The sequence below is a fragment of the Taudactylus pleione genome, unplaced genomic scaffold, assembly GCF_031769625.1.
Source record: "Taudactylus pleione unplaced genomic scaffold, aTauple2 ptg000479l, whole genome shotgun sequence".
NCBI lineage: Eukaryota > Metazoa > Chordata > Amphibia > Anura > Myobatrachidae > Taudactylus > Taudactylus pleione.
This window is the reverse complement of record NW_028284881.1, coordinates 16059958-16072677: the sequence shown is the minus strand read 5'-3', so window position 1 is coordinate 16072677 and position 12720 is coordinate 16059958. Positions and strand designations below refer to the sequence as shown.

The window sequence follows — 12720 nt, the reverse complement described above, 5'->3', positions numbered from 1 at the left end:
TTCTTTACAGGTGAACTACAGGTACCAGTGGGCCCTTAATGCCCTGCATGCCGGTACTTGTGGTTCTCCAAGTACCAGCATGCGGGGCAGGCTTGCTGGGACCTGCAGTTCTACTTGTAAAGACAATGTTTACACTTATTTATTTTTACACAAAACACACACTATCAACCCGCCACCCACCGCCACCAGGGGTAGCGGGGATAGCACCTGGCTATCAGCCTGGGATGCCCTGAAGGGGGGGACCCCTTTATTTTGGGGTCCCCAGCTCCCCAAGGATCCCGGCCTGGGCTGACTAGTGGTCAGGGCTCCCCTGGCTGTGGCATCAGCCCCCCGCTAGAAAAAGTTTGGTGCTGGTTCTGGAAGATACAAGGGAACCCTACTCATATTTTTCCCCTGTATTTCCAGAACCAGGACTGGATCAGAGCCCAGTGCTGGTTGCGCAGAATACGGGGGACCCCTACGTCGTTTGTCCCCCCGTATTTTGGCAACCAGGGCTGGTTCTGACTAGTCCGGTGCTGGTTGTGCTTAAGTACGGGGGACCCCTACGTTGTTTTCCCTTGTATTTAAAAACACCCAGCACTGGGTCACTAAAGCCCAGGGCTGGTTGCTCCTTTGGGGGGGGCACGCCATTTTTTTCTTTTTTTAACACAGGTTTTCTTTTTTACCGCAGCAGCGCAGATGGGTCACACGGACCCATCAGTGCTGTGTCAATGACACAAAGGCAAACAGCACAGATCTCCTGGTCCGTGCGTGTATCTGTGTAATTGAAATACACAGCAGCAGAGACGGATCTCACTGACCCATCCGTGCTCTGTGTCAATCACACAGATACATGTAGCGCGGATCTCCCGGGTCCGTGCTACATGCAAATGGGCACAGGGCCGCCATTAGGAATCATGGGGCCCAGTACAAGTGGATAATGCAGGGCCCCCCTCCCAAAGCTCTGAGGGTGCAAGGTGTAGTGTAAAGTGCTGACCGATTTAATAAATTAAAATTGTACTTACCTGCTACCCTTAGATTTAATTATCTGGCATTGAACTTGGTTGCACTTCCCTTCATACATGCCTCTTCTGATCACCGTGGTTCTATGTAGTACATTAAGAAGATGAGAATGGAAAGGCATAAAGATTAGAGAAGTGGAAGACGAGGAGGTAGAAGGTGTAGCATAAGATGAAAGTGAATGATGTGGGCAGATAGGAGAAGAAAGTGGGAGAACAGATGGGAGGGGAGAAAGATTGGATAATGCAGGCCTGGACAACCTGCGACTTTCCAGCTGCTGTGAAACTACAAGTCCCAGCATGCTTTACCAGCTGATTGTGGGAGGGTATGTAGGGACTTGTAGTTTCACAACAGCTGGAGAGCCACAAAGTGGCTAGGCCTGGAATGTGATGCAGAGAAAAAAAGCAAGTGACAGGGGTTAGAGGCACACAAATGGAGTGGATGAGGGGCAGAGGCACTCAGAAGGGAGAGAAGGAGTGCATAGGCACATATAAGGAGTGTAGTGTCAGGCAGAGACACAAATGGGGGTAAAGGGGGGCAAAGGCACACATGTAATGTAGAGTGAGAGACAGAGGCACTCATGGGGAGTGGAGGGGATAGAGGCACTCATGTGGAGTGGAGGGGATAGAGGCACACATGGGGAGTGGAGGGGATAGAGGCACTCATGGGGAGTGGAGGGGATAGAGGCACTCATGGGGAGTGGAGGGGATAGAGGCACTCATGGGGAGTGGAGGGGATAGAGGCACTCATGGGGAGTGGAGGGGATAGAGGCACACATGGAGAGTGGAGGGGATAGAGGCACACATGGGGAGTGGAGGGGATAGAGGCACTCATGGGGAGTGGAGGGGATAGAGGCACACATGGGGAGTGGAGGGGATAGAGGCACTCATGGGGAGTGGAGGGGATAGAGGCACACATGGGGAGTGGAGGGGATAGAGGCACACATGGGGAGTGGAGGGGATAGAGGCACTCATGAAGGTGTGAAGCAGACTCACCCATGGGGTGGGATGAGGAGGGCAGAGACACACATACAAAGCTACATAGAGTTCACTAGATACAAATACAGACTTTACGGTTAACAGACAGGGGAGAGAGGCAGGGACATACATCAAGGTGGTAGGGAGGGAACATAGAGCTGCAGACACGAAGTGAGATGCCTGTACTAATGTACTTACTGTGCTGTCTGTGCAGCATTCTTCCTGGGCTGCCACTTGACCTCCAGGCTCCAGTGTGGATCGCAGATCCGCAGGGGAATCCAGCATCTTATAGCTCTGGCTTGTGTGTTGCTAGCGCTGGCTGGACAGCTGCTGATTAATAAATGACCCATCACACAGGATGAGTCATTATAGGACTCTCCGGCAGCTAAGCTGTCCTGTGTGAGGGTGAATAATTAACAATTAATTAACTCTGCTGGCTGCCGGGCCCCTCAGCTGTCCGGGCCCGGTACAGGAGTACTGGCTGTCCCCCCCTGATGGCGGCCCTGAATGGGCACCTTAATGCTGATTGGCTGAGAGCCGTGACAGACGGCTCTGTCAGCCAATTAGCGCTTTGCCCATTGAAGGCAAAGGCATTTTTAAAAATGGCCGCTCGAGGCAAAACCTCGAGATCCGACTCAGAGGATCGCAAGGTTTTGCCTCGATTAGGTATCCAGGGCAGGAGGAGAGATCTGAGGGGCGCCTCGGATGGGATGCAATCGGGAAGCCGGCTGACGTAAGCCCGAAAGCCGGCTTCCCGACTGCTTTATCCCGGTGAGGGTTAAATGACAGGCATCTAAATCTAGGCGCCTGTCATTTTTTCAGACGCCGGGAGACCGGCACCTGGCATCCCGATCGAAGGGATACCGGGCGCCGCAAGCAGACAGCAGCGGGGGGTGGGTGGGTTAGGTTTAGGGCTCCCAGGGGGGATTTAGGGTTAGGCACCCCCCCGGGAGGGTTAGGCTAGGGGGAGGGAAGGTTAGGGTTAGGCACCACCCCAGGGGACTTAGGTTTAGGCAGCGGGGAAGGGGGGGTTAGGTTTAGGCACTTAGAGGGAGGATTAGGGTTAGGCACAGGGGGGGAGGTTAGGGTTAGGTACCCCTAAGGAGGGTTAGGTTAGTAAGTACTCACCTATGGACGATCGGATTTCCAGCGCTGTCGGGCTGCCGCTGCCGGGATCTCTTCATTTGTCTGCCTGCCGCTGCCGGGATGCGAACTCCTGGCCATGTGGCTGGCAGTATTTCATACCGCTTCCCCTCGGATCGCCCCGGATCCCCGTCGTTTGGGTGGGTCCGGTTCTCAGGGAACCGGACCCGCTCATATTTTCGCACAGCAACTGCATACAGGTTCACAGCTGCGGCAGTAATCACATCTAACTCTAATCAGGCCCAAAGTATGGGTATTGAGACTAGTTTGTTATATGCATTTATGTGTGAAAATACATTTTGTTACAATTGCGACAGATGTCGCTAAATGATATACTATGGCACCCTACTTCTCATCAGAATAATGCCCATTAGGTCACATTTCTACCATAATATTTGAGATGACAGCCAAACACTCCAATGACAAGCTTGCACAGGTTATTCAACAAATACACAAGCAGGGACTCCAAAAGAAAGATTGGCGTAAAGCTGGGTACACACACACATATACAATATCGGGTGATCAGGCCGACAATTGTATAAGTGTGTATGCAGGACCGTTTCAAGAGCGTTAGCAAATAAACATCTTGTTACGCTCCTACATTGGTCGGGATCAGGAGTTGTATCTTATGTGCTGTTTAGTATTTCTCTGCCCGACCTTCTGTAGCTGTAGAAGCCCATGCATACTGAGCTATATCTAGCACAGTGTGTACAGGCTCGCAGAGGGCCAAGTTGGGTGCACACTGCTCGGCTGATCGGAAGCGTGTAACCAGATCAGCCAATGATCACAAAGGTGTGTACCCAGCTTCACTCTCCATATTTCTGTAAAACAATTAGATGCAGAATTGCCTCACACCCCGCTAGGAAAGCAGCTCTTGAAGCCTGAGGATAGTACAGAAAGCACCCCTTCTCCAACCCCCTATATCCAAACCTATTTAGTGGGACTGACATTATTATAGGTAGGAAATACTGAACTGATGATTTTGTATTGTGCACTATGCTGGCTTCTCAGGTACAGGGATTAAAGTAATTTATAATCCTCTTTTTGTAATGCTGATCTGTTTTAAAATGGGTTAATAAAGTAAGAATAGAGAAAATGCATATATATTGTAAATGAGTTTTCTGATTAAACAGTTCTGACATTTAAGAAAAATTAAGTGTTACAATATTTAATTATATCTTGACACTTCCTACTTCCAACTACCATAGGACACATTGCCCAGTTAATTTTGCCTAATTTTTGGTGGCAATCTTCTTTGCGGTTTCTTGTCTTGGTCTATAAATAGCCACCTCCTTTTATGTTTAATGTTTGAGTATTGTGCTTTCCTGTACCAAACTTGGCTTATGCCTGACTTCAATCTGCATTCTCCTCAACAGGCTAGGCTGACGTCTTGCATCACTAAGGTGTGTTCCTGAAACAGTTTTAGGGGAATCCAATTAGCTACGACAATTTTTCGGGGCTAATTGAAAAACCCAAGATTTCTTGACTGCAAAATTATCGGGATTTCCACGAAAACTCACAGAATCTGTGATAAATTCATGGACCTATGTGTTTTCGCTGGCGTCATAGCAAAAAGTATTGTCAGATATGGGGAAATCAGCCTGACACCCCCCAAATGATGCTCTGACATGGGGGTTCCCTATGGTACCCCCCGATTTGGCTTGCTGAAGATATTTGGTGTTTTTAAACGGGCTCAATAGCTGCTAAATAGCATTTTTTAATAAGTGGTGCAGAATAGTATTTAGGAGTTTTATTTGTTGAAAATAACTTATCCCAGCAAATTTGGGATACTTGAAAATGGGGGCCAGCATATTTAAAAGTTGCTAAAGTAAAGTTGAAAAAATCATGAAAAATCCAGCTGCCGCAAGCACCTGCAATCACAAAAACACTTTGGGCATACTTGGGGACCACCCCAGAGTCAAGTTCGCTAGTTTTTAACTTTGTACCTCAACATTTTTTTACACCCCCAAATTCAAAGTCATTTTTTGGGGTGTTAAGTGTTTTTTTTTTTAAATTGTACACAGTTTACGGAGTAAAATCAAAACAGGCGAAAATGACGTCATCTGCAAAAAAGTTTCAGCAAAAACATGCGAAAACGGCTTTTCGCTCCAAATTGAGTACGGCCCATAGTCCATTGGTTGATGACAGGGATTCCTAGAATTAATGAATCTAATCTTTCATGTGCCAAAACCGAAGTGATAAAGCAACGATCCTAAAACTATGCCAGGGAAAATGTTCAGTGACAGAATATTCAGCCGACTCTTCAGGAGAGTGATTTTAACACTACATGGACTCCATATACATAATAATCTTACTTCATAAAGATCTTTCTGGCTCCATTACAGACAGGCTGGATATGCCAATCATATCTAAAGCGCCATTGTATTAGAATTAATACTTGGTTGTGTTACAGAAAATAAGAGAAATGGACATGGAGACATGCCTGCTATCTGGAGTTTTCACAGTAGGCATTACGGGGGTCTATGTACTAAGCCTTGGAGAGAGATAAAGTACCAACCTATCAGCTTCTAACTATCACTTTACAGGCTGTGGGGGAGATGTATTATCCGGCGAAATAAGGTTTTAGTGCGCTGATACCGCTTCTCCCCCAAGTATTAATGTAGGTGTGAGTGGCTGTATTATCAGCGCTATATACAAGACAGCACGCCGATGTGCCACCCAATGAATATCAATTTAAATAGCTGCAGCTGTCATTCCCCTTTCACTACAGCAGGGACAGCACTGTCCCTGGCTGCGGCGGCTGCTGGGCTCCGGGCTGCACATGAGATCTAGCGATGCTTGCGAGATCTTGCAGATGACCAGTGGAGTCGGCTTGTGGTACGACACAGGCTGATGCGGTGTGTGCTTAGGCAGGGATCTCCAGAGGGGAGCGTTTTCACTCCCCCACTTTGGCAGGCGAGTTGTTATTACATCTCGTCAGTACTGCTTTGCCTCGGTAAAGAGGCGAAGCAGGAAGAGTTATAGCAGCACGATGCATTCCACTATAATACATCTCCCCCTGGGTTTGAAAAATGACAGTTAATAGCAGATTAGTTGGTACTTTATCTCTCACCAAGGCTTAGTACATAGACCACTATGTCATGGGGCAGTTATTTCTGCAGGCATTTCTGTAACCTTAGCATTCGCCTATTGCGGTACCCATGCATGTCCAACCTCAGTTCTGTTTGCCTCAAGTCTATTCTTCCTTACCCAGTTTACTGCATTTGCTGTGAATATTGTGCACCGTTATGTGCCTAGCTTTCCTTTTCCTCCCCTGCCCATCTCCGATTCCATTCACCATCCATGTCACCCACAATATGTGTCTGCAGCTCTCTGCCGTACCCCTCTCTCCAATGTATGTCTCTATAACCCCCTATCTCTGTATTCCCATTTGTGTTAGACTCTCTGTCTTACCTTTCTCTTCTTCTACTTTAGTCAATACAATAGGTAAAACCAATGCTGGTGGCTACCAATCAGAAGTGATGTGGACATACAGAGGATCAATCAAATCAATCACCACGTAATTAAATCTAATGATGATAAGTATACACTATTTTATGATTTCAATTATTTTTGCTGAGTGCCTCAAAAGTAAACTTTTGTTATATTATGTGTGTATTGCTAATGGTGTTTGAGACACTGCAGATAAGGGATTCCTCAATGAAGATTTTGCCTTTATGAAAAACCCTTTAATAAATATTTGTCTCACTTGAAAGAGTAATCGCTGGCAATAATGCTGCTATCTCTGCCAGGAACACCCACCAACCAAATATTGCCTATGTATGAAAAGCCTACTTAACAAGTATTGCTGTTTTTTTTATACAAATCATAACTTGTATCACCGCAGTACCCGTTCTTATGTCACCATCTAATTTTTTCCCCATTTACCACTGTTGTGGCTGGGGCTAAACATCTGCAAACCAGATGGGGAAACAGTGCAGAGACCTGAGAGCAACCAATAAGCTGCCTGGGGCTATAATACATAGGGTAACCCTGGAAAGTGGATAAAGGTGTATAAACAAGCCTTTGGTGCTACAAAGGACGGGTAAATAAAGAAAATGTAAATATACTTCTCTTGTGGCGTGATTTCTCTCAACAATAAAGATGCGTTTTCAGACATAAAAGAAAAAACAATAATAATATAGTGTAATTTGGTTATACATAAACAAACGGATTCAGAAAATAATCTGAGTTTTATTATGAAGTAATTAGCTCATCAGAGCATATGTTAAAAACAAATTAATCACTGGTAAAACGCGGCATAAACATTCAGCAAATTCAATATCACATGCAATAAGAAGCTAAAATAGAGCGGCGGTAATATGCACAACGTTATTATGGTACAAAATTAGCCTAGGAAAAACCCTAAGAGGGTCACTGCAGATATAAATATGCAAATGGACAAATAAGGCCCCATACCAGTTAAACAATGTAAGTTCAGCGCTAGTTGCACTAGAAGTGAATCCGAATTTAACTTGATTCATGTGAAAGAAAAAGAGATGCAGCTTGCATCGTCCCAGACGCGTTTAGAGCAGTAGCCCTTCCTCAAGAAAAGCGCCATTTGTCTGGTACGGAGGATAAAAAGCATGTAATATTGAATTTGCTGAATGTTTATACCGTGTTTTACCAATTATTTGTTTTTATCATATGCACCTTTGAGCTAATTACTTAAAAAAAAAAAAAACAGATTCATTTCTGAATCCATTTGTTTATGATTAATGCATGGAATTACACTATATTATTAATGTTTTCTCTTTTATGTCTGAAAACGTATCTTTATTGAGAGAAATCACGCCACATGAAAAGTATATTTACATGTTTTTTATTTACCCCTCCTTTGTAGTGCCAATGGCTTGTTTACTATTTTATACACCTCTGCAAACCATGCCTATTTTGTGTTGGTCTTTAACTTCCAGTATCCATGACTGTTAATACAGTCTTCCATATTTATTATATTTTAAATGATTTCCCAGGATGGACAATTCTATCCAAGTTGAAAGCCATAATTATTTATTTCATACACAATTTTCCAGAATTGCCTCATACCATTTCATCAATGGCATTGTTATAGCCCTGATGATAAATTTGTATGTGCCGGTCAAAAGAAAAAGACTCTTGTGCTGCGTCCTAAACCTTTTTGTTTCAGCTTTGTTATTTGCTTCCGTTTTTTAGCATATGTTACATATAATGATGACTATTAGCCAATGTGAAATATATGTTGTATTTTACGGTGGCATCATTAGAGGCCAACATTCAATACAACTGATCAAAATATTTTATCCTGGTAATTCTACTTAAACAATTATTTAATTTATATATCACATTGACTAATAGTCATCATTTGTATATGTACACAACATACATCATTTTAACATGCCCGTGATTTATATACTTTAATACAGTAATTCATATTGAATACCCTGTCTTACATCTTTGCCTACAGGCTCTTTGACTCTAAAACAAGAAATAAGCATTTACACATTACATTAATATATTATTTTCCAAAATATATTTGGATATAAAAATCCATGAAATGGATCATATTGATACATATGGGCAACCTAACTCCAATAGTACTAAGTCCAGAGTTACAAATCTTGTGGGTCAGTGACCCAAAGAGAATACCATACCCGATTCTAATTTGGGGCCCCCTGATATGTAATATATTGCATTAAAAGATTTTAAGGGCCAAGAACACTGAAAGTTTGGGTCCCAGCTTAAAAAAAATATATTTTAGTGGGTTCCAATTCCAGGGCATAAGCTCCACACTTTTACAATTATTGTACACAAAATTTATAGCAGTTGTTTTGGCCAGCAATCTACGTATATTTCCTACACAAAGATAAAATTAACTATATGAAATATTTAGTACTCCATTTGAGGAGATCAAATGTATTTGCACCTGTAAAACACAGTGAAATATATATTGCACTCATAGGAGAAAGAATCATTACCTTCCCTGGAGTGATAAACCGCTCCCACCTCACTTCCACCTCCTTCTCTTTATTGATTCTTTTTAATGAAGTTTTAGAGCCACCAGGATCTCTGTTTTAAAGACATACAGAGTGGTTAGAGAAGATATATCCCAAGCTTGTTTAATTGGTTTTCTGTTAGCTAAATGAGTCTTTAAATATGGCAATGACTTATGATAAGTATATTGCACTATAGTAGGGATTCAAATCATAAGGGACATTTATGAAAACTGTTTGCAAATAATCATGTTCTCTCATTTCTCAGGATGAGTGTATACTGTGAGCAACGCAACTTTCCTTCACGAGATGTAGTCTAAATGCCGGTGTTCGGGATGCCGGCGCGCAGAATGCCGGTGCCGGAATCCCAAGACCAGTCAGAATCCTGGTGCCAGCATCTCAACCGCGGGATACCGACAGAAAGTAGTGGGGTTAGGTACTAGAGGGAGGAGGGTTAGGGTTAGGCACTATGGGAGGAGGGTTAGGTTTAGGCACTAGTGGGAGGTTAGGTTTAGGCTGCGGGGAGGAAGGGTTAGGGGTAGGGTTAGGATACTTACCGACAGGTGTAGTTATCCTAACTCTGTCGGGATCCCGGCATTGAGATTCTGACCGCTGGGATCCCAAGCACCGGCAGCCCGCACCCAACCCTTCACGGGATGTAGAACTACATCTTCCATCATGCTAGATCAACCAATAATTATGTCTCCATCTCATAAGGCTACACTTCAAAGAGGTCAACTTCAATTGTTGACGTTTCCTGTCCTAATCATAGAATATTAGTAATTTTCTTGGGATGCAGAAGCAACATTTTTATTTAGGCATAAACAAACGACTAGGGCCCTCATTCAGAGCCACTCGCTAGCGGCAGTACGCTCGTTCCGAGCGATGTTCGCACATCTGCGCATGCGTACGGATCGTTATACGCATGCGCGAACCAGTCAGTGCGGCCGAAATTCATGTGCTTGCAATATAGCGAATGCCTGCTATTTTGAGTGACAGAATGAGGCGTATGTGGGTGGTAACAGGGGAAGGTGCTTGAAAATGGGGAGTGGAGATCCGAACGCAGGCGTGCTTAAAGGTCAAAACGGGCGTTTAATGGGTGTGCATAATTAATACCGCAGCGTCATTGACCACGTCACTGGGTTATTTTATAGCCAGAACTGCTCGCAAGATTGTGGTAGCAAAAACCAACCACAGGAATTGCGAGCAGTTCATACGCTGGTCGATGTACTCGATTAATCTAATAAATAGCGGACATGACGTATGGTGCGAGCGGCCAGGGGGCGTTTTTAACAAATAAACGAGCGTATGTTTTGCTCGCTCGTTCAAACTTAGAGGTGTGAACAGACTGCAATTTGCGAACGGATCATTTGAATAGCCACCCCTTGTTTTTGAACGAACGACCGCAAATAGCGAACGGCTCTGAATCAGGCCCTAGGTACAGTAATAAAAAAAACCCTGCTTTGATGTAGAAGTAATATAATGTGAATATTTTTAAGGTATAAATCAAATGTAGAAAAAAAACATACAAAATCCACTGTGCAATAAAAGGTAGGAGCTGCTTTGACCTATAACATATTGTATGTAAAACTCAAAAGTAAAAAAAAGTGCGTCCTAAAGGTATATCAATAGGATTTATCCCCAATTTTATTGGTCCTCACATGTTATTTCTCTATATCTTTGATGAGCCCAGAAACTTGATGAACATTATACAACTACAAAGTGGACTGTGTATTGGATTTTGTAAACTTCGGGTTTTATATTTGATATACACATTCTATATGTTTAAACTGTATGGGCCATATTTATAAATTATTGGGTTCTTCTAGGCCCAGTAATAGTGCATTACTGGTATATAGTTAAACATTATTAACCAGGTCTTCTAATGAAATTAGGAATATGCCCCAGAAATGAGTTATATTCAATTATTTAAACCATTTATTTATATAGCTCACAAAATCTTGTTATCAGATAATGGTGTACTACGTGAATAAGAAACAAGAACTCATTATTTACAGTAAAAAAAAGTTTGACTACACCAAAAACTGTACGGTTTATCTTACTTTTTCTGTAATCATGCATTTGAACTCCCCTCCTTCCCCTGCTGTGTACAGTTACACCTGCATCGTAAACCCATAGGTCTATCAGCAACTGGTTACAGCATAAATGATACAGGTAAATTACCTCCTATGTGTTTACTAAGAAAAGTGAATCAAGTGAAACCAATTCCAGTATAAGACCAGCTGTATCACCTGCAGACTCCTTGGCTCAAATTATTAGGGGAATTATCTAATTCTGTGTTTAATTCAAAGTGCTTTAGGGGCAAATTTTACCTCAAACCAAATTTCAAGTACATTTGTGGGGTGAAAATATCAACTCAACTCACAATGTGGAAATGTAAATTGCATTTACCATTGTTGGGGCACCACTATCCCATGGATTCCAGCCCTGGGCCATCCAGCCTAAAACCAGTTATGACTATGGTGGAGGGCCCCACACCTAGTGTCCCACTATATAATGTCATCATCCATGCAGGTAAAGCCTAGTGCTGGTTGGTGGTAAATCAGGAGGACCACCATTAGTTTGTCCCCCAGATATTTCCACTACCAGCCAAGGCTTAAAGGCCCAGGGCTACCTAACAATTTGGGGGGACACAATCTTTGCTTCTTTCACAAAACAAAAAGAAGATATGCTGTGTATCGCTTTACTCAAAATGCCTCCCAGTAGCAAATCATTCTTTGGGGACGTTTATGTCAGCAGGTTTGTGAGGGGTGGAAAACCCACCACTTAGTAATTGTGGTGAATTGTATACATTTAATGGGGGTAAAACCAGGGTGGCGAATGCTGCTTGACAATGTGGATTCTCAACATTTTTGAAGCTGGGAAAATGCAGCAAACACACCAATATTACCAACCATTCATTTAGTAAATTTTCATCTTGCTTATTTTTAAAAAGACATTGAAGACACACAGTAATATATCAACTCCTTCAACCCTTCACTCTCTTGAGCTACATGACAGTGATCTCTCTTGGCTGTTCTTCTACTTTTCTAACTGTTCCTTCTCTGTCTCTACCTCAAACTCTACCTCCCTTGTTCTTCCTCTTTGTGAGGTTCTGAATTTGTTGTGGACCTGGGGTGGTGATAGGAGCAGACACAGAAGCAGACTTAAATGAAAAAGTGTTTTTTAATAAGTGACTTAGAAGACATGGGAATGGCAAATAAAAAGTCCAGATATAGCACTAAAGTGCACTTGATAACTGTAGTGAGGGTTAATGAGAAAATGTCCAGATAGAGACAGGCTGGAACAGTCCAGTAACAAATATGGTGAGCTGAAACAGAATGCAGGTATGATGAGCTGTAACTGAATACAGGTATGATGAGCTGTAACTGAATGCAGGTATGGTGAGCTGTAACTGATGTAGGCAGAGGTAGTGAGTCCAGCTGGGAGTGAAATGAGGCAAGGTGCAGGGAAGCAGCAGGTGAGAAGGTATATGGAGGGTGCAGGTGAAGTCCAGCAGGTTGGAGCAGGCAAGGTTCAGGCTAGGAGCGTTTACAAGCAGGCAGGTAAGGCACAGGTACTCTCTCTAAGCCGCAGCTGAGAAACACGTTGCCCTGGCAAAGGAAGGAAGG

At 43.4% G+C, this 12720-nt stretch overlaps 1 protein-coding gene across 2 annotated transcripts in view; it reads right to left on the bottom strand.

The window, feature by feature from the left end:
• CCDC60 (coiled-coil domain containing 60) overlaps positions 1-12720 on the bottom strand; it is a 323719-nt gene that overhangs the window by 82005 nt on the left and 228994 nt on the right. For both annotated transcript variants that reach the window (XM_088449110.1, XM_088449111.1), the window contains one exon: positions 9074-9164. In XM_088449110.1, coding sequence (XP_088305236.1) covers positions 9074-9164 — 91 coding nt within the window. The remainder of the gene's footprint in view (positions 1-9073; positions 9165-12720) is intronic.